The sequence below is a fragment of the Zeus faber genome (assembly GCF_960531495.2).
Source record: "Zeus faber genome assembly, chromosome: 1".
NCBI lineage: Eukaryota > Metazoa > Chordata > Actinopteri > Zeiformes > Zeidae > Zeus > Zeus faber.
This window is the reverse complement of record NC_137193.1, coordinates 54232545-54255225: the sequence shown is the minus strand read 5'-3', so window position 1 is coordinate 54255225 and position 22681 is coordinate 54232545. Positions and strand designations below refer to the sequence as shown.

General features: G+C 43.0%; 3 protein-coding genes across 4 annotated transcripts in view; 1 reads left to right on the top strand and 2 right to left on the bottom strand.

Moving 5' to 3' along the window:
• The window catches only part of herc2 (HECT and RLD domain containing E3 ubiquitin protein ligase 2), a 59814-nt gene extending 50704 nt beyond the window's left edge, over positions 1–9110 (bottom strand). Inside the window, exons 1-7 of the mRNA XM_080007709.1 lie at positions 9052–9110; positions 7318–7426; positions 6298–6391; positions 4735–4866; positions 2085–2307; positions 1748–1848; positions 15–156 (exon numbers count right to left, since the gene is read on the bottom strand). Coding sequence (XP_079863835.1) covers positions 15–156; positions 1748–1848; positions 2085–2307; positions 4735–4866; positions 6298–6391; positions 7318–7426; positions 9052–9101 — 851 coding nt within the window. The 5' untranslated portion in view covers positions 9102–9110. The remainder of the gene's footprint in view (positions 1–14; positions 157–1747; positions 1849–2084; positions 2308–4734; positions 4867–6297; positions 6392–7317; positions 7427–9051) is intronic.
• Positions 9111–11232: 2122 nt separating this feature from the next.
• LOC307234852 (magnesium transporter NIPA2-like) lies at positions 11233–18729 on the top strand. The gene is given in 10 exon segments (XM_080006716.1): positions 11233–11600; positions 11675–11722; positions 11920–12010; positions 12699–12864; positions 16065–16079; positions 16082–16295; positions 16706–16762; positions 16969–17059; positions 17161–17321; positions 17571–18729. Coding segments are annotated over 10 exon segments (1635 nt in total). The 5' UTR covers positions 11233–11455; the 3' UTR covers positions 18218–18729.
• cyfip1 (cytoplasmic FMR1 interacting protein 1) overlaps positions 18677–22681 on the bottom strand; it is a 22383-nt gene continuing 18378 nt past the window's right edge. For both annotated transcript variants that reach the window (XM_080006697.1, XM_080006698.1), the window contains exons 24-31: positions 22295–22438; positions 21913–22003; positions 21085–21215; positions 20707–20779; positions 20520–20614; positions 20192–20430; positions 19943–20090; positions 18677–19476 (exon numbers count right to left, since the gene is read on the bottom strand). In XM_080006697.1, the coding sequence (XP_079862823.1) occupies positions 19312–19476; positions 19943–20090; positions 20192–20430; positions 20520–20614; positions 20707–20779; positions 21085–21215; positions 21913–22003; positions 22295–22438 (1086 nt within the window). In that variant the 3' untranslated portion in view covers positions 18677–19311. The remainder of the gene's footprint in view (positions 19477–19942; positions 20091–20191; positions 20431–20519; positions 20615–20706; positions 20780–21084; positions 21216–21912; positions 22004–22294; positions 22439–22681) is intronic.

The window sequence follows — 22681 nt, the reverse complement described above, 5'->3', positions numbered from 1 at the left end:
ATGAACAGACTCACCTAAGGAACTTGGCTGCCCTCTCTACAACCTCCAGCCACACGGACGATACTGTCCCCTCGTCAAACAGCGTGGCCTCTGGCAGAGCACGCAGGGCGTCCAGCGACTCCTGGAGCAGCTCACTGCAAAGGTCTGCATCGTCACCTGTACCAAAAGTTAGAAGGAAGTTGAATGGACTGCAGAAACTCTAGGTTCTTGTCAGCGCGCGCGCACGCACACGCACACACACACACACACACACACACACACACACACACACACACACACACACACACACAAATGAAACAGGTCAAATAAGCAATAGGAGAACACAGGCACTTACACTGGAGTATAATGAATGTAAATTGAAATAAAAATATCAATAAAAGCAATGACTAAACATGACAATTCAAACAACTGAAATGAATGGAACATGAAGACACCACTGCACGCACACAATATAGAGAGGTTTCATCTCAGCTGAAATATACATTAACATTTGATGCTTTGATTCTGGAACTTCAAATGATTATGACATTTTAAAGTTTCAAATTTACTAGTGAATGGACTTGATCAACAACCCCCCCCCCCCCCCCCAAAAAAAAACAGAGGGCAAAATGTTCTGTTTCCATCTACAGTACAGTGAAACAAGTGTCTGATAATGAGTTAATATTCTGCTATGGGTCTGCCGTTCTAACATTCCACGAAAGCTGCCAGACTAGTAATGGCGAGGACCCAGGGCTCAGCAGCAAGAGTGTTCTGCTCGTGTTACAGGAAGGTTACAGAGAAGAAGCAGGCAATTTGTTCCCACCCAGTCCCCATGGAGCCTCACATCAGCACATACAAACAGAACATCGCTACTCGCTCAGCCAACACAAACTTAACCAGTCAGCTTTAATTATAAATAAAGTATCTACTGCACAAATTTAAATAAAGTACTGTCTCGTGGTTATGTAATGATCGGTTACAATTTTTTTTTTTTCCTGAATGTTATTCAACATATCCTCCAAAAGATTGAGGTCATATACTATTGCTACTACTACTTTAATGTTAACAGGGTAGGTTAAGTCGGGTCCAATGGGGCATTCTTTGGGGCAAAGCAATGGGGGGGGGGGTCCAATCGCAAACCCGTAACCCAACCTCTCCAGCTCAGCAATGAGGTTCCGACCTTGGAACCTTCATGGAGGTTTACTGAAAGACAGACAGGGCCTGCTGAATGGCTTTAGAGCTCAGTCTCTGCCCTGGTTAAAATACCACAGTGGCAGTTCCCCCTGCCACACACCCCCACACCACAACCATGAAAAGACACAGGTGATGGTGTTAAAATGTACCAGTTTATTGAAGAGAGACGGAACAAGCCCAGGGCAGATGTAAATATGTCATGACAAGGGCTCCCCCCGTGTGGTGATGGGTGATTTAACCTGTGCTCGTTGATTGCTGACAAGCAACAGGTGTACAGCCAGCCCGATCCCCGACTGAATTAACTGGACCCAAGACAGATGTGGCTGCTTAGATCACACCACTCCCACAACACAACGACAAAAAGGAACCATGTTCACCAGGGCACTAGGCGCTACAAGCATACGCTCTGGACATGTGGTGTTGCCTTGTTGTGATGTTTACCCGGCTAATTTTGTGACGCGGTGCAACACACTCAGACATCTGTCGAGCAAGGCTTTATATTATATGTCAGCAGCTATGACTCCGTCCGTCCAGACTGTGGACACACAGAGCCTCCGTACCGAGGTCTGCCTACCTGATCTCCATGCTCTGCGAAGGAAGGCAAAGGCAAAAGAGAGAGCTGCCCTCGAGCCCACTCTGGCCAAGCCTTCCACACCTTTACTGGCTGGGCGAGGGCTAAAAGCAGAAAGAGACAAACAAATGGGTCAACCCAGAATGCAAATAGCTAGAATAGCCATCAGAGAGCCAAAATATCTGCTTACTAACAATGGCAAGAGACATGGTTTTGATGCATAGAATGAAGTTTGGCATTCCTTTGTTTCATTTCCTCTATTAAGCTTGTGGTTTGTGTAATGGAGGTTCAATATATTTGTTTTAAATGTTAATGGTGCGCTGCAGCTCCATTACCATACCTCTTATTGTCGACAGTGGGCAGCGGGGGACTGGGGGGGCTCTTCCAGCGGCCCTTGTACCTCTCCTCCATCATGCTGTGGCTGAGGGAGATGAGGTAGCGCTCCAGGATGACCAGCCGCTGGCGCAGGCGCTGGGCAGAGAGGGTGCTTTTGGCCATCTGAGCCGAGAGCTTCTGCTGGTCGTCCACCAGGACCATGAGACAGTCCTTCAACTCAGTCTCATCTATGTACACACCCAGAGGGACAGAGGGAGTGTGCAAGCAGAAAATTGTCAATTTTCTTGGAGATGTTTCTAATTTCTTACGATTTTTTTATTAATTCATTTATTGTTTTTTTAATGGGAATGTGCTTGAAATCACAAGTGCAGCTTAACATTGTGATCCTGACACATTTGAAAACACTGACTGATGAAGTCAAATTATATAATTTGTTATCAGAAATAATACAAGTAATTGGATTATAATTACACCATTTAAGTTTTGGAGAGCCAAAAATGCATACATTAGATTTAAATTGGTTCAATGTGACCACAGAAAAACTGTAAGAAAAATGAATATCATTAGAATAACATTAAAAAGAAAAAAAGAGAATGTGCAAGCTAAGCATGCCTTTCATTTAATAGGAATGGGATTTGTTTCAAGGTGAGCTTCAATACCAAAATCATAACTATAAAACTATACATACATATATACATACATACATACATACATACATAGATATACACACACACACACACACACACACACACACACACACACACACACACACACACACACACACACACACACACACACACACACACACACACACACACACACACACACACACACACAAGCAAAGAGATCTATAAAGAGGTCTATAAATAGAATAAAGTTCCTCTACTTCGACTATAAAAATGCCAGCGGAAAATTAAAAATAAACGTTACTGATAAACATGGAAACAATAATGAATGGAAGGGTGAAAAAAAATAATCGTTACAAACAGAAACTTCTTTTCAGAAAGCCTGAGGGCTGGAATAAGCAGGGGAGAAGGAGGAAAGCGGAGAAACATGTGAAAGCCTTTATTATCATGTCCAATTCCAACTAAAGAGCCAGCATGATAGCCAACATCACAGCCATGATGAAGACAAGTTTCAGTGAAAACATGTTTTTTGCCCCCCCCTCCATCAATATAGCCATGATAATAAAGGATTTTTAGTCACAATTTTCTCTACTCTCATAAAGTAGCCCCCATGCCCGTATGCCCATGAAGTTCTCATTTGGACTTATTTTTTCTTCGTTGAATGTTTGTTCCCATTGTTCTATGAGCACCAACTCCTTTTCTTTACGCACGCAGTGTTTCTCCTCCCCCTGCCAACTTACCCTGAGTACTTCAGTAATCAAGGACTTAAATACATTTCAGTCAAATCAATGTAAATTCTTGAAAACTACAATAGCGCTGATAACAGAAAGGGAGCTTACACAGTGATTACAAGATAAGTGGACGATGTGGCTAGAGCTCTGCTTTTGAACGCACTTTACAAGAATGGGTCACTTTTCATTTGTGGTTGTGATGACAAAACTTTTTTCACCACGGTTAATCACTGCTTGGCTATTATTCTGACCTCATCAGATGAATGAAAAAATAAAATAAAATACACACACACACACACACACACACACACACACACACACACACACACACACACACACACACACACACACACACACACACACACACACACACACACACACACACACACACACACACATAAATAAATAAAATGCAAGGACGACAAGACCAGCTAAAATAGCAGATCTGAAATCCACTTAAGCCCCACTCCACGGTCAGCTGCCAAGATATATATGCATTCAAGCCTGACAAAGTCTTATGTTCTTTATTGGACAAACCTAAACAAAAATAACTACAGCTTGACACCCAACAGGTTCCTCCCTGAAGTATATGAAGAGGGTGCACGTTAGAGCAAGGATATAGAGCAAGCCTTTTTTGCCCTGTCTCTTTAGCTATCTGGTTCAGAGCTCTAATACAATTACTCAGATCTTACACGTCTCTGTGAAGAAGTGACAGATTCTAAATGATGAGGCCGCTTATCTGAGAGTGCAGAATGGAGGCCACAGCGTTCAACACCACAGGCTCAATGACAAAGTGCTCAACAGGCAGGAAGAGTTACAACATACTATTTATTGAAGAGAGTTAGACTTCCCTGAATAGTCACAGTGGCAAAACTCCAGCGGTACCCCAGCACCAAACCGCACCCCACTCAAATTCTTATCTCTCTCTTAGTAAACACAGCCTGGGCTAGAGAGACAACACGGTTATTGCACCATGTTATAGACCACCACCCCTACTCCTGAGGTGTAAAAATAACTGCCCTGGCCTAACTGACGGCACTCATTACAGGTCTCATACACCTCACGTGCCAGGAAAACAAGCTGCAGCGGCTCGAGCAACACAGGCGGTCGCAGAGGCTTGCCGCGTGCTGGGTCAGTATCATAATTCCGAAGACGAAATAAGATGTTGAGTCTCTGTCGGTGGCCAGCACCACACACAGCTACAGCACGCACTTCCACGCAGCAGGTGAAATGGCAAAGCCAGCCAAAAACAGCACAGCGGGATAATTGAAGCCCGTTCCATTTTGCTGAGTCTCACCTGGCTGTCGCCCCCAGTCCCAGGTCTCAATGATGGAGTGGTGAACAGATGTAGACGACTCCTCTTCCTCCTTCTTCTCTTTATCATTAGACTCATCCTTCTTCTGAGTACCAAAGCAGTCAGTGCAGTCTTCTAAAGGGCGCAAAGCAAACGTGATATTCTCATGAGCATTCAAACTTAGACATTAGCACCATGTGTAAAACGGGGCTATTACCGAGAACCAGGGGGGTTTGATGATACGCCTGTTGGTAACAAACAATTTCACATGACCCGCAAATGAAATAATCCCTGCACTGCCTTGTAAACAGTCTCTGAGTTTGAATTCTGAGATCTGAGTTTCACCCAGAGCGAAGGGCTGAACAATTTGGGGAAAATAATCAAATTGCGATTTTTTTGTAGACTAATATTGCGATTTAGTAGGGCTTTATTTTTCAAGTTCTTTATTTTCAGTATTATTCACTAAACGCAAGCAATAAATCATTCTATAGTATGACCAGCACACCATTGGATACAGTCAACATATAAATTGCTCTTTCCTGTAGGCCAGGCCTACGTGTTATGATGAAATGAGATGAATATTGATGCATGAATTGATATAAATAACATATCTATATTTAACTATTGAATTGTAAAAAGAAAAACCTTTAATCACAGTAGAATATTGACTCATTGATTTAACTTCAAGCCTTGTAAATTGTTCGAATCTTCACATTTCAAAAATATGCAGTGTTTCAGCAGAATTTAATTATTTTTTATAAAAAAATGTTGCACGCATACATCTACATACAGGGAGTGCTGCTCCGTGTGCTCAGGGACAGCTTCATGTCCATTAAAATTAAAAAAAAAATTTTATAAAATTCTGGAATAGGCTCTGTCCGGACTCTACAGGCACCGGGTCTCACCAAGGGCAGCGCGGAGGTTTAAAACAACTGCTGTAGGTGGGGAGGCACTGAGAAAGTGTCTCCTTTATGCATAGTTTTGTTCCATACGCACTTGTTTTGTTCCATTAAGAGACGTAAAATCAAAACACACTGCTCTGGAACGCACAAAATGTGCCCCGATTGCACCCCCTCCGGTCCTCCCCTTCCCCCCCGAGATGGCACGCTAGTCGGCCGCACTATCTCGTCCATAAGGAGAGCCGGCCCTGGACAGCCCTATTGGTTCGATTGTGTAGCATAGTTTTTAAATGTACTTTTTAAATGGCTTTACGATTTGAAAATTGCATTCTTCTTGCAATATCGGTTTGAATTTGATGAATCGTTCAGCCCTACCAGAGCGGCAAGATAATTAATTAGTTCACAAATAACGATTAGTCTATTCAGTATGACAAACATAAAATACAACTAGACAAAGCCCCGCTCTAATGTTCAAGATCGTGGTTTAGGGCAAAATCGTATCTGGATTGTTCAATTTAAAAATAAACATAAAATACTCCATTTTCTCGTCACGCATGGCAAAGCATGCGCGAACCGTTTGTGTATTATACAGTACACGGCAACGCAAAGACTTGAGTGTATTTGATGAAAGTAGGAGCCAAAGCAGTTAACAGTCTCAGTGTCGTACCTGGGTGTGCAGATTCCTCTCCACTGAATGTTATCTCCTCATCTTTTACCATTTCATTCCACATCTCGCTCAGGCCCTCCGGTGAGAAAGCCCGCTACCGAGGGAGAAAAAAAGAAACAAGGAACTGAATTCTTTGGCTTTTAATGAGTCATAAGTCCACCAATTGATCTAACTTAATGAACAGTACAAAAACTGTATAGCCCATTAGTTTCCAAATGAATTCAGCGACGATATAGTGGTTGAATAGGAAAGTGTTTCCAACATAACTTGATTTTAAATTTCAGGATAGTTTCCAAAGGGAAAATAAAACAATTGAATAATGTGTTGGTATATGGAGCTCAGAGTTCTTTCTCAAACATGTCAGTGTGGAGTAAACAGTGGTCACCTATGATTTAGTATTTTGAGCTCAGCCTTTTAACTTCAACTCGTTTTCATTGTACTTATTCTTCTGTACAAAAACAGAATCCAACATTTTAATTGGAGTGTTAAAATACAGATAAACAAGCATTATTATTCTTTGAATAACTCAATTATTAATGCTACAGACTGAGTTTGCTGAAATATTAAGATTAAGATTAGGTTAAGATTAAGACAGACTGATAAAATTGTGGTAACCTTTGCCATCCGAGCTGTGTTTTGACATTTGATCTTTTAGTTGTTCGTTTTGCTGTCTGATGACCCAAGAGTATAATGTATAATGTAATGTATATATGGCTGATTTAAGGATCTATAGATCAGTTAGTGTGGGCATCCTTGCACTATATCAAGGTAAGCTAATTTTTCTGACCTTGGCATAACAGGACATGACTCACAGCAATCTAATAATGGGAACAGGCATCTAAATATTAAAAATTAAGTGCAATATTGGGTCACACGTCACAAAACTCAAAGCAGCAGTGTGCAGCATCCCAGGTTGGAATGCCGTCACTGGCGACCAGATCTGGTCAAATGATAGATGGAGTCACTGTCCTATTACTGAAAAGGAGCATGAAGATATGATGAGAATAACAATCAATGTACCTGTAGATCTATCTTCAGCCATTTGTCATGGAATCTCAGCTGAGCGTCGAGGGTAAAAGATGGAGAAGGCATCTTATCCTTCACGCTCCAGGCTGCAAACGCAGCCAACCTACAAAATAAAAGGACCTTTGACACGCTATGTAAACAAATGTCACAACCATGACTGACACACCCGCCGTAAGAGGAGAATGAGCTGTGTGTGCAAAGTTGATGTAATGGGATGAATTGTTGGAAAGCATATTGTCATATATGAGTCGCCAGGCTCTGGGTGGCTTGCTGTCTGTGGTCGCATGACATTACCATGGTTACACAGATAGGCCATGTTCAGAATTTAAGTACCTCAGCAAGACAAGTCGACGATGTCAGGTTTCCAAGTGACAATAACTGTAATATTGGTGTTTTCTAACCACTTGTTTTATCTTTTGCAATACTTCATATATTATATTGCTATAAAAATAAATCTTTCCACCCTGATACATCCTGGAGAATATTTCGTAGGGTTTAACACGGCGTGCGTTGTTGACAGACGTTTATTGTTAATTTTTTAGGTTATCGGGTTTACATATTCATTTTTTTTGCTTCGTTGTTTTGATCACTTCCGACTTCCCAACGCTTGCAACGCGTTAGTTGACTCGTGGATCGCTTTGCTTTTTTTATTCTACGCTTCTCGTTTCAGTCCGTGTCACAGTTCGGGGGAGGGGGGGGGGGGGTGCTGGGAGTGGGAGCGTGGACTGGAGTGTCCCGTCACCGTACCGGGGGGGTCGTGGGGTGTTTATCGTGGATAGTGACGCAGACTCGCGAACGATTCCTTCGACTCAGAAGGTGGGAGTCACTCCTCCTGAAGAGTCGTGCGAGCGGGTGAATCTTCTTTTAAAAAAATCTGAAAATAATGACTCGGGAATAAATTTAAGTAAAAGGCAAAGGTGGATCTAGGCATTTGGGCGCAATTCGTGCTGTGTGGGTGCGACTGCTTTACACCAAAATAAGTGATTTTGACAGAATTAAATAATTCCATTCACAACTCAAAGTAAAAAATAATTAGCGTTTAGCAACAATTAGTATAATAATCATCCGTATAAGCGGGCATATTTATATTTTAACCCTTTACACCTACACGTAGGTCCCAGGATCCTCTGGAACAGAGACATCATGTATTTGTATTTATCCGTTTGTGTTATGCATTTAAATATATTCATAAATATTTGCCGACTGTAGTATTTTCTCGTGGGCTGAGATATATCTACGTTTGGTTTTTCGCATTCAAACACCTTAATACAGACAGCATTACATGTATTTGTGAATTGTGACACAATTCCTACCATGTTATAATATATGTTTGTTTAGTTTGTAATTTAGCATCTATATCCATCTCTCTCTTGCACATACATCACCTGCATTAAGTAAGGGCCAGACATGTTTGTTTTCTCATGCATATGAACACATCGGGGCCGTTGTGGAACAAGATGACAACAGAGTTGAACGGGGTTGGTTCAGGCGTAGAAACGCTACGACAAAGCATCGAATGCTCTCTGTCCAAATCTCAAGCTAATTGCCACTTAAAGCTTGGGGGCTAGCTAGCTACCCCGCTAAGCAGCTACGGCGGCTAATGCTAACCCTGCAGTCGGCATCAACAACCCAAAGGCAGGAGAGTCGCTGTAAACGCCGCGGGTTAAGCCAGGCACGGCGCGGACTGTGGAAATAAGACATATATCAAGACGAAGTGGACGCGGTTACCTGAGGATCTTTCTTACGCTATTCTGGTCCTTTCGGAGGCTTTGGTGCATTGAGGTTCGTTCATATTGGACTTGATTGGCAGTTCATGGTTCCAGGCACGCGACTTGGAAACAAATGACGTAGCCAGAGCGAGCGCTTTGGAGAGCCTCGTTTCATTCCCCGCGGCGCGGCGCGGGGCTTTCGGTCCGGAGCGGTCCGCTGCAAAAGCCAGAGCTCCGCGCAATCGCACGGGCTAGCGATGTCAAAAAGAGCGCACCCCGCCATTCGCGCTGGGCGGGACATACCGGGGGCGGGGTCGGAAGACGTTCCACTTAACGCCGCTACGGGTGGGGTGGCGGTAGTGAGGCAGGCAAAAAACAAACAAACGCCTTTATTTTATGAACTTCCTGCGCTTTAACTACTTTATTTTCAATCTTCTCCCGCACATGTTATTCTTGCCTTTTTTTTCCCCTTTGCCCTGTTGATTTTGTCTGATTGCATTTTCTTTGCAGTTATAATTATGTACTATTATTTATCATTATTAGTGGTACTACCAAAAATGCTACTACTATTAATGTTATTATCAGTAATAGTAATAATGTACTTGATTACTCTGTACTTTTTTACTCTGTACCTTTTTACTCAGTACTCTATTACTCTGTACTTTATTACTCTGTACTTTATGCTTCGCCATTGAGACGCTGCAACGCCTGAATTTCCCCTTCGAAGATCAATAAAGTACTGTCTTATCTTATCTTGTTGCCATATTACTATTATGATCGTCATTTACATTATTAGGACTGTTGTTATTATTCTAATACCTCATTGTCTTACTACTATTCAAGATTCAAGAGGTTTATTCGTCACATACATATATATACTTTCATACATATATGCAGTGAAATGTTACTATGCTGCAATAGTGTACAGTAGTACTGTACAATGCTACCAAATATACTTCTTAAATATGACTACACATATATTTACTGCACCTGCTTGTATTATCATTGCATATTATTGCAACACGTTGCTGCTATATACGAATTGAACTTAAGCGTAACTGCCACCCTGTAACGACTGGTATTAGTAAAATGTTATGTGTTGTATTTATTGTCTTAATTATTTGTATTTTTATTATCATGCAGTATTTGATTATAATTGTATTATTTCTATGATTTCATCACATATCTGATAATATTAAATATTGTTACAATATCTGCATGTTACCTTTCATTAATACAGATGTGGTGTGAACATTTTGGGGAGACATCCACTTCGATCACAACTTCTGCAATCTCAAATTCACTTAGCCGTATATTTCAGCTCAATGCAGTGTCATCTTATCTAGCGCCATGAAAATGTTCACAACGTTTACCCTTGACAGTGGCAACTTAATAATAATAACAACAATTCCTTATGTAATTATTCACCTGATGATTGAGTTATTACCGCTATACAGTTTCACCTGAAAGGTGCTCAATGAACTGTGTCATGGTCATGATTACAACGTTGAATCAGAGGGTTTTTCAACTTCTCTGGTAGGCAAATCGCTATCCACCAACTCGCGCTGTAATCGCGTATGGTACAGCGAAAAACGCACACATTTTGGGAGCAGAAAACGAATTTAGTCGCTGAACATCACTTGTATATATTTTTGCTGAAATATAGGGGGAATGGCCACTATTTACCAGTTTGGTTTTTTTGGGTTTTTTTTTTTTGATTGCCTGAAAAAAGTGCGTTTGTTGACGCTGCCCGGAAAGGTCACCGCTCCTAAGTACGAATAAACCGCACCGGGGAACGTATCTCCGACCTGATTGGGTGGCTCTGACTGTGACGTAATTATATGCTGGGGGTTATGCTGCATTCCGCAGAAAGTTGAAAATCGGTCATTCTGAGACCACTGTTCGCGACCTCCGAATGTGTTCCATTGCCTGTGTTGGGGGAAACGTCGGAAATTGTAGCAAATCTCTGCGATTTATGGGGATGCTTCTGAATTCTATAAGCTACACAACGTATGTTAACACTATATTTAAAAACAACAAAAAAAAACAACGAAGTGGTGCGTCCTTTGCACTTTTCCCAAGAACGAGTTCAGGTTTTCAGTTTTTCCCCGAGTTCCGACTTCAACGGAAATGCAGCACTATTGGAGTTGTCCGTATACGGATGCGGAAGTCAAACGCTGGTCTGAGTGGTCCGCTTGCCGAGCCGGACACTCGAAAGCAATAGACGTATTTCAAGAAAATAGTTTGTACTTGTATTACATATTTATGACTGAGACTATACTTGTACAACATGGTGAAACTATAACATCGACGTTCTACAGTAAATGGTGTAAAATACAGAGAAAGAAAAGATCCCCTTGCTCCCTGTTAAGATTCCGTCTGGAACCCCGTCCACGTCGCTCTGCGTGTGGGGATGACGTAAGATGGACCGGGACCGGGACACGAACCCGGGCCTCGTTGGCTCATCCTCATCGGCTGCTGGAATAGCGATGGCTGTGATATCCAGTCTGATCAATGGTTCCACATTTGTGCTCCAGAAAAAGGGAATAGTCCGCGCCCGCGATAGAGGTATATCGCAGTTATAGCGGCGGCTCCACGCTCTCTGCGCGAGTTTTGTCTTAACAATTCCGCCATTTCGGCAGGTGGGTCCTATCTGAAGGACGCGGTGTGGTGGAGCGGCACGCTGGCCAGTGAGTATAGCGCCATCTGCCGACAAACGGCGGACTTGCAATTCTCTTTCGCGTTCCACAAATGCAAGGACCCCCAGATTTTCTTTACGTCTTTCATTTTTATTTACCATAAAAGATATGTATATATATATATAAATATTAACAGCTTCTTGGAGGCACTGACTGCGATGGTAATACCCTTTGTGGATTCATTAAAGCGATTGTGGGCCAAATTGGGAATTTCCTGGCGTATAACGCGGCACCTGCTGTGATTGTCACACCCCTGGGGGCCCTTGGAGTATTATTTGGGTAAGTGAGAGCAAATTGGTCCTGTTTTTAATGCCTTTATATGATCGTTAAAGTTCAACAGTTGTTGTTTTTATTTGTTTGCTATGATCAGCTCATTATATGAAAAGGTAGAAGGCGTGAAAGGCTCTTTCTGCTGCTGAACAACATTGGGTATTATTTTTGACAAATGATTGATGAAGAGATTTATTCGATTTAGATTTAGTTTATGACATGTCATTTTATGCCTGTCAGAAGAGTCTTTAATAGACACAGTTTAATAGTCTGATAAATAATCATTAGGCATTGCTTAAGGAACCATTAATTTACGGTTAATATTTATCATGTATTTCTGCGTCATCATTTTGTTTCTCCAACAGAGTAACTATGGGCTGCATGGTTTAGTTATAAGCATAAATTACTTGTTTTATTTATTTTTATTTGATTTTTGTCTGGAGAATTGACATCAAATTGCTGCTATGGGTATGCTTTGAATTTGGATGCCATGTATTTTTGATTTGTATACATTGAAAAGGATGTGCAGCGTGTGTGATCAGTGTGTGTGTGTGTGTGTGCATGCGTGCATGCGATAACCTTGAAGGAGCTGCTATTACATACACAAGAGCCAATCTTTTGAAATGTTATCAAATTTCAAAAGATTTTTGGCTCTTGGTTTGAATTTCCAAAAATGCTTATTTTGTGTGTATTGTAGAGCTATGCTGGCTTCCTGGGTCCTTAAAGAGCATTTAAATATCCTTGGGAAGCTTGGATGTGTGTTGAGCTGCTGTGGCTCCGTCATGCTTATCCTTCACGCTCCCAAAGCAGAAATGGTGACGTCGAGAGTGGAGCTTGAAGAAAGACTTGCAGATCCAGGTTTGGTGTTGTACAACTATTGTTGTAGGCTTTGGCCTCACCACTTCTCTACAATATGCTGAGAACATGTTTGTTTAGTCAGGTTTTCAATACCATAAAATGATCTATTATATCATCTGCCTGTGGATTGTTTTACCGCCCTAGGGTTGTTATTAATTTTTATGTGAATCCACCACAAATGCATGGGATGTACATTGAAGACGGTGCCTGTGAGACGTACGTTTCTCTTCCTGCAGTATTTCTGACGTACGCCCTATTGGTGGTCCTGCTGCTGATTTTCCTAATTGCATGGATCGCTCCAGCCCACGGCGCATCAAACATCATGGTCTACGTGGCTATATGTTCCCTCCTAGGAAGCTTCACGGTTCCGGGCAGCAAGGCTCTCGGCCTGGTTGCAGAAGATGCATTTAGCGCGGGTTCAGCAGGCGACGGAGCCCGGGTTCTGTTCCTTGGCCTTCTGGGTACACTCGCTGTCAGCATCACTATCCAGTTCCTGTTCATCAATAAGGCCTTGGAGCGCTTCAGCTGCAACGTGTTTGAGGCCGTATACTACGTGACATTCACCTCTGTCGTGATTCTTGCTTCTGCTATTCTCTTCAAAGAATGGACCGACCTGACTGTGATTGACAGCCTTGCCATTCTTTGCAGTCTGGCAACAGTGTTTGTTGGGGTTGTTTTGCTTCGCTTATCCCATGAGGCTCTGCTAACTTGGAAGAAAGAGGAGGTGAGGGACAAAATAGATTAGAGGTTATTTTAATTATTTACCCCCCCCCCCCCCAGACAGTCATTGCCACAGTGCCTATTCTGGATTTGCAATGTATTTATTATTGTGATGATGTGCTGGTGGTAAAACCAATTAACTTGTTTCGCTTTTCATTGAATGCTTAAGTTATTATTGCAATGAACATTAATGTACTGACTTGTGCATCTCTTCTGTTATTGTGACATCCAAAGGTGACTCAAAAAATGAGCAAACACTCGAAGCACAAAAATAAACAATGAAGCACCAAGTGCCGGTGCCAGGCGTATGTTTGACAGTTCTTTGGGACGTCCACACATACAGTATTTTCTATGTAAATCAGGGTTGTAGTTCTTAGTCTTAAGCTTAGTCTTAATTTTCAGTGCAACAATTATTATTTATTTTTGGAATTTATATACTATATTATTTGTCTTTGAAACCCAAATAATTGCAGTCAAAGTATTCGGTTTAACTTGCATTGTTGTGGGTTTTCGTCGCAACTATTGAATCAGACTCTATAAGCTTTAGTAAAACTGGACTATGTTTCACCTCATCACCAAAGACCCTTGGGTGGTCTTTACTGCAACACTAATATAAAGGAGGAAATAATACAAAAACAAATAAATATAAAGTGATTTGAAATATTTTTGCAATAAACGTTCTCCCGGCTATTCACTGTGAGATTTTTTTGTGGAAGGTCGGGGTAAACCATTAAAGATGGACAGTTTTGAAGTCAAAATCCTGGTGCCTTGCTCATGTCATGAATGAGTGTTAACTTGCCGGGTGTTGTGCTGTTGGGGTGTCGGGGTGTCAGTGTAAGATCATCTTTGTTTTGGATCTGAATATATACACTGAGGCAAAGACAAAAGGATTATATTAGAGGCCCACTAGTAATCTTCTGATCTCACCTGCGTACCCCGAAAATAATTTGCTGTTGGATGAAATCAATTTACGAATGAGGGGATGAGGACACTGTTGTCCAGTCTGGTTTTATTAGGCTTTGCCATGTATTCACTTTAATTAAGATTTCACAATCACCAATCTTACTGCTCATAAATGTATTGATCAAACACATGTGCCGGAAAATGACTTGACTGTCGGGTGAGATACACCTCGATCAGAAGGGGAACTTTATGGACGTTATTATCAAGCGTTTGCGCGTGTCGAGCACCAAACCCCGCGCTGGGACACTCATGGGGCCCTCACGGGGCCCTCACGGGGCCCTCACGGGGCCCTCACGGGGCCCTCATGGGGCCAAAGAAGCGATTGGACCTGGACCCGCAGAGGTGGACGAGGAGCGTCGCAGCACTGCGCCGCGTTCAAGTTAACGCCGTTTTTGTTTTGTTTTTACTCCAAGATTCCGAGAGGTTTGCCGGAAACGTATTATCTCCTGTCATCAGATTTCTGTCTGGTTTCAACTTTTTACGCTCCGCACAAATGTGTCAAATAACAGCAGCGACGTGCAGTCTAGCCTTTAAATTAAACACTTACAAGATAATGCAATATTTAATTGTTAAATAAGTAACTAGATATATAGGTCAGTTTTCACTTGTTAATATTCATTAGTTTGACTTTATTATATCCCAGCCTTATGCGTTCTACGAATAGGTTATTTAAATGAAGTTATATTTGGTTTAATCCAGATTTCAAAGTCGGAAGCTGGTAGTTCCCATCTCTCCCGTGGACATGAATGCAGCAGCAGTCAAGCTTGTCCCTTGCGGATGCAAAGCACATAGTGTGCTATGTAGCCAAGCGGCTAACAAGCACGCTAACCCCCAGCTGCTACTAAACCCTCTGCTGCTGGACAAAACAAGCACCGGTGTACAGGTAATGTCCAATATCACAGATGAAATAGTATAGCGATTTACGCTGTTTCTCAGTTTGGTCATTTATCTATTTGGCTTGCTTAGTGTTATGTCACGCCTGGATAACTAGCGTAGTTATGTAGCCCGTTAGCTAACGATCAAAAATCATGCGATCGTCTGTGGTTAATAAAACAACAGCAGCAGCTTGCTGTGGTTACAGTTGCTCCTGGATACGACCCGTGTCATTCCGTGTGTGGCGGTTTATTCGGTATGGTAAACCCCCTAGCCGGTTAAACTTGTTTAAACCGAGAAAGCGCCAGTGCAACATGGCGTTTGCTCAGCCTGGCCTGACACTTCCTGGATTCCTGTGCCTTCAGCAAACATCCAGTTGTATCAGTTATATTTCTTCAACACCCATGGGTAGCAGCTTGGCTGCTACGTTTACTGCAGGTGCACATTGAGTCTTTCTATCGAGCCACCAGAAGAAGCTTTTTGTTTTGATGTGCTTAAATGTGAGATGGAGTCTACTCACACACCCAACCAGGACTTTACATTTTGTAATGTGACATGTGAGAACGGTACAGCATCCAAGGAAACGTCATATTGTATTCACTGTGTACGATCTTTGGTTCCCTCATTGTTTTGTTCTATATCTTCCCAGGCATTTGGGCGAGTAACAACTGTTCCTTGGGTCGGCAGCTCCGGTGCTTGGCTGTAAATGTGACAAACCGAAACAACACATCCAACCTCACGATGGGTCAAGACCGGGGAAAATATGATTTCTATATCGGCCTCGGACTGGCGATCAGCTCCAGCATCTTCATCGGGGGCAGCTTTATCCTCAAGAAGAAAGGGCTCCTGCGGCTAGCGAGGAAGGGGTCAATGCGAGCAGGTATCCTATGTTACTGCGTATAAAGCAGCAGACTGTTTAAAACTCGCTATCATGCCTACGACACCCCCGCAGGACACTGCTGACTAAGATGTACAACTGTTTACAGGCCACTTACATATCTGGCTTGGCCAGTTGTTTATGGGATCTGGACAATGTGTGCTTTAGGGCGTGTCTGAGTGAGTCATGTCATTAGGTTTGGTCTCATGACACACAATAAACCTGGTTATCTTTAATGCTGCCACTATGAGTGAATCTTGTTCGCGAACAAGTGAAAATCTGCCGTGTCTGTGAGCCATATAAGTGAGGATGATTACACGATAAATGTATAGGCCATTTGTACATTCAGAAACGTCCTCAGCCACAAGTTGAAACCAATGTTGTGATTCTGAATACATAATTTGTTGTTTCAGGCCAGGGTGGTCATGCATATCTTAAAGAATGGCTGTGGTGGGCTGGTTTACTGTCAAGTAAGTAATCGCCCCCTTTTTTACATTTGGGGGGCGGGGGGCTGGAGGGAATGAAAGAGGAGCCATTCTCCATAACACAAGTCAGTGTACCATCAAAATGATTCTGAAGCTGTTATGTAAGATTAAAAAAAAGTTACACAGCGTTGCTTTAATTTGGCATGTCTTATCCTGTTGCATGGCTTGTGGTTAACATTATTATTTGACAGTGGGTGCCGGGGAGGCAGCCAACTTCGCAGCGTACGCCTTTGCACCTGCTACTCTGGTCACCCCACTGGGCGCCCTCAGTGTGCTCGTCAGGTACGGTCACTGTTAAAAAAAACAAATGGAGGGAAAACTTCAAAAACACTTGTAGATGTAGTTTTTATTTTGATTGTGACTGATGTTGCATGTTGTTCCAGTGCGGTCCTGTCCTCGTACTTCCTAACGGAGCGGTTAAACCTGCATGGGAAACTTGGCTGCCTGCTCAGTATTTTGGGCTCCACCACTATGGTAATCCATGCCCCCCAAGAGGAAGAGATAAGCAGCCTTGAACACATGTCCAGGAAACTGGTCGACCCAGGTTAGTGCACATCTTGCAAGTTTCCTGTCAAGAAATATTTTTTTTGCCTTTATCCAACATTAATTACCAAGTAGTTATTGTTCGTAGTCTCCCAGGGTATACAAATATCTAATATTTACTTCATCATTTAACCTAGGCCACTATAAGTTAAGCACACAGTGTGTTTTAGTGTGTACTTAATCATACACATTTCTTAAATTGGTTATCTTGATGAAGGATTGGGTGAAGTGAACTCTCGCCTCTCCACAGGTTTTTTGTTTTTTGCCACTGCAGTCATAATCGTTGCCCTCATCTTCATATTTGTCGTGGGTCCCCGCCACGGTCAGACGAATATCCTTGTGTACATTACCATCTGCTCTGTGATCGGGGCTCTGTCGGTTTCCTGTGTGAAAGGACTGGGCATCGCCATCAAGGAGGCCATCGGCGGAACGTACGTCGTGGGAAACCCCTTGGCCTGGATCCTGCTCCTGGGTCTGGTGGCGTGCGTGAGCACGCAGATCAACTACTTAAACAAAGCTCTGGACATTTTCAACACGTCCTTGGTGACGCCCATCTACTACGTGTTCTTCACCACGTCCGTGCTCACCTGCTCAGCGATCCTCTTCAAGGAGTGGGAGCACATGGGCGCGGACGACGTGATCGGCACCCTTAGTGGCTTCCTCACCATTATCGTGGGTATTTTCCTGCTTCACGCCTTCAAAGACATGAGTGTCAGCTTGGCCACTCTGGCGGTGTCCATCAGGAAGGAAGACAGAGCCATTCCTGCAGCCAACGGCTCGGCTTCCCACAGTAGCTATGAGCTACTACACAATGAGTCCACAGAGGACATGGACAGAGAAATGGGTTTGCCTTTTGACAGTGTCTCCCGAAGAAATGGCGCAATGAGCACCTCATAGGATTATAAAGGAATTTTGTTGCACCTCCCACTACTGACTCAACAAACAAGGCACCTGTTTGGGCACAGAAAACTTTAAGACAATCAGCTTCAGAGGGTAAAGTGTCTTGGATGGACCAATCGATTGTATTTCGTTTAATTTGCCTTATTTCTCCCCCTCAGATAACTTAGTGTAGAGTTGGAATTTGTTTTCATTCTTGTGTAGCTCTGTAAATTACTTTTTTTTTAATTGAGAAGTTTGTTATATGTACAAGATATCTACATATATCTGCACTGAAGTGCTTTCTATCAATATATTGTTTTTATATAATTCTAAAGCAACGAGGTCCTGCTGAATATGGCTTTATTTAAGGGACAGAAGTTAAGATGTGTTCATGTGATACTTGAAGATAACTTTTGTTGGTGGACATAGTGACCCTTTTTTGTAATGTTTACATAAAAAGCGCTCAAGATCAACCAACAGATTTGTTACATATTTATTGAATTAAAATGAATAAAAGATTTTAAACACAAGGCACTGAATAAATGCTAAACATGAGTACGAAAAAAAAGTTACTTTATATTTCCTTTATGTTTAGCATGCAAGTTAATCAATATTGGAAATACAATTTACTTTCAACCCCCTGCTTAAAATAGGTCACCCGTTACCATTATACTCCACCACTGCAAGCCCTTAAATACTTATCTGATAAAAAATAATTACCCCCTCTGATCTCATAGCTTCCCACATGTATAAAACAGGTGTCCAAAAAAAAGGGAAATACCTACTCATTTTAATAAGGCACAAGTGAATACAAAAAAAAAAAAATCTTACATAAAATGTGGCCCAACGTCCTAAAGGTTTATCATGGTCCACTGCTGCTCAAGGTGTAAAACAGAGGTTCTCAACTCAGGCCTCAGGACCCAAATTCTGGTTTTCAGTCTAGCCAGGGAGCAGAGATTGATTCGGGCCAGAGATGAGAACCACTGACCTAAGGGGGAAGCGAAAATCCTGGCTGGTCTGAGGTCACTAGAAACATTTGTGGTCCATTTTGTGTTTTTGTTTCTTTTCTTTTTTTTTTTCTTTTTTTTTTTTTAAACGGTGGAACCAGATTCTCAGTTGCTGGCGAGGGATTGGTGTATCGGTGGCTGGAAGCAGCGGACGTGTTCCACAGGCATGTTCTCGCCGTCTCCCGACTTCATGTATTTGTTCAGGATGGCAAAAATCTCATTGTTGAGGACTTGGAATTTGCGGATCCTGTCCACCATCTTCTTCAACGGCTAAAGGAAAAATGGAAACATAATGTGAAATTCACAGAGGACTGACAGGACCAAAAGGTGTTTTCGAAGGTAGAGCTGGTGAATGTTGTTGTGCCTTGAAAGAATAGAGATTAGTAAAATAGAGAACTTTATGACTGACCAATTTGGTCAGTAGTTAGTGTTTTGGTTTGGATTACTTCTTAATACAGCTAAGCTTCATCCCAGTGCATTGTAATTGTCCTGCTCAGAGCTCTATCATGAGAGCAGATTGTTTTGGCCGAAGGCTGACCGTATAATAAGCAAAGGAACCCCAGGCAACTGCTGTCACCATACTTAATATTTGAATACTCTATGAATTACAATTTGTTATTCTAATTTCATTTCAACGTTCTACAACACTCGCTCTGGGGTAAACCACTACTGACGGAGCCATGCCAATCGTGCTTTGCTCCAGCGATCGGTCGATCGCGTTTTTTATCTCGCTCACCACACTCTTGATGACCTCGTCCTTGCCGTCGTGCTTCTGCACTTTGAGGAGGTGGTAGCTGAAGTCCAGGATGTCAAAGCGCCTCTGTTGTCCCAGGAGGGCGATGATCATACAGCCGGCCCAGTGAAGGCCATCTCCGAAGCACTGCCTTAAAAAATAAATAAATAAAGTAAAAAATAAAATGGTTACCACGGGGGCGGCGGGAGAAAGCCATGATAAGAAAGTGATTTCTCCCCCCTACCCACTTACTCCACAGTGAACTCGTGGGCTCCCACGGGGATGCAGTAGACAAACTGCATGGCGCTCCACAGACGGTGGAACTCCACGCACTCGTCCACGTGCATCACTCCGTTGCTGGGCAGCGGACCCCGCCAGATGGGGTCCTCCAGGAAGCCACGCACGCGAGTCAGAATGACTTCGAACATGGACAGGCCGCAGCACAGCCTCTCCTTGGTCAGCAGATCCCCCTCGCGGGCGATGGCGATTTGCTGGAAGCAGGAGAGCAGAGCGTTTAATAAGAGCGGCCGCTCGCCCCCCGTGACCGTGACGAAGCGCTTCACCGTTAAAGCCACCGCACCTGGGGCGTCCCGAGGCGCTCGATCAGAGGGACCAAGTGCAGCGCGGTGTACTTGACTTCCAGGCGCTTCATCTTGGCATCGAGACGCTCTCCCTCTGCAGAGAGAAAAGATACTAAATGTTTAGTGACCACAGTTTTATTATGGGGTTTTCTTTTTTGGTTTAACAACAAATTTGTCTTTATTTACCTTTGACGTGGACCCTGGGAAGAATGTTCTGGAATGGGGCTGCGTGCAGCAAGTCACAAACTTCCTCCTGGGACTGAAATAAATAAATTAATTAAAAGCTGAAATCAAAACGACTTACTTCTTCGCCGTTGGTGTGCACGTGAAACTTGGTTCCTGGACAAAATATCCATTTATTACCACCGCCAAGTAAACAGTCATGCAGGCAGCTACAAAGCTGGATGGCTTCTATATCCACTATTAAATGGAGATGGCACTACTGAGCCAACTTAATCTTCAAACCTAGACAGATCTTATTAAGGGCTAGAATATCATATTTGGAAGTGCGGGTGCCCTTGGCACGACGTTGGTAAGTTCGGAGCATCGTAACAGTTTCCTTACCAGGCTCTGTTCGCTGAGCAGACAGAAGAGCATGGCGTTGCCCACTTCCCTCAGGTTCTGGAAGCACACAGTTTTCAGCTCGGCATACTCCACGATGTCCTTCAACTGGTGGTGGAAAAACTCCAGGATCCCTGATTTTAAATGAACGGATAAATCACAAGCGTCTCATCGTCAAAGGCTGTCAGGTGTTTCTGGCCAAATGGCAGCCGGGCTAATTTTAAATCTCCTCATGACGACCTCATGTTGCGTAGAATAGCTTGTGCCTCCTCTGAACATTTCTTCTTCTAATTACATTGTGTTATTCAGTAGATGCGGGAAAGGGGAGAAGAGGTCGTAGATCTTGCAGCCTAAGCGACGAGGCCATTAAAATATATTTTACATCAATGTCAAACAGGTGAGAAGGAAGGAAGAAAAGCTGATTAAGTGAAAAGGAATGGCATGGATTTCTCCTTCTCCGGCGTTGAATCGATGCAACCTGTTATTATCTCTCGCAGGTATTCTCTGGATAACAACGCAGCCTGTTTGATTTTACACTGACGTGGGCATGATTTGATAGCATTTACGCCCTAGCGGAAATGTTCTTTTTTCTTTTTTTTAATTTAAATATTGACAGAATGTTCTTAAGCGCCATGACTGACAACTACATCTGATAGGAAAACATGTCATACATTAATAGAGAAAAAATGTTCTACTGTGGATTTGCGGGAATGTTTTTTTTCATCTTTCCATACACATCTCTAAGTAAAATCAGCGGGCTCAAAGGGTTGGAGTATAATGGGTCGATTCCCAACATGATGGATTTCCTAATAAATACTGTGTAATTCCGACCTGGGGAGCCGTACTCATGGCGGGGAAGTCTGCAGATCTTGGGCATCACCTCCATCAAGGTCTTCACATACTGCATGATTGTGCCTTGAAGCTGTGGAGGAGAACAATAGGTGTGAGAATAATTGTTTTTAAAAAAGCAGCTTTTATTGGTTAAACCAATGAAATGTACGACACTGTCCGTGGGGGCAAACTCTGGGGAAATATCAGCAACCGACGGACTGGTGGAGTAACGTGGGCTCGATCTCCGCGACTCTTCCATGAAAACGACATCGTTACAGCTTGTTGTTTCGGGAGAAATTATTTCATTTTACCCCCTTGTCTGGGAATGTCTTCCTCGAGGTTAAAAAAAGGACCACCGCAGCCCCCCAGAGGTTCTCCTCACCAGGCTTTTGACGACCTTCAGCAGCTCCTCCATCACCACGGCGATGCCCTGGTAGCCCAGCAGGCGGCACATGGCCTTGATGTGCGGGGGCCCGAGGAAGTTCCTGTAGAAGCCGAACACGCTGCTGTACGCCAGGTTCAGGGCCTGTGTTCAAGCAGGGATGGGGGACGCCATCAGGCAACAGGAGACGGTGCTCAACGATTGAACAATATCAGTGAATTTCCCCCTCAAGGGCGTCGATAAATCTCTCTCAAGGAGAAAAAAATTATTCACATCAAGCAACTCAATCGGGTTGAAATGCGCTAGAAGTGATTTCCTGAAGTGGGTTCTGTGCGACAAACCCCCGCTGTTCAATTAGGATCAAAACAAAATAATAATGACGAGTGA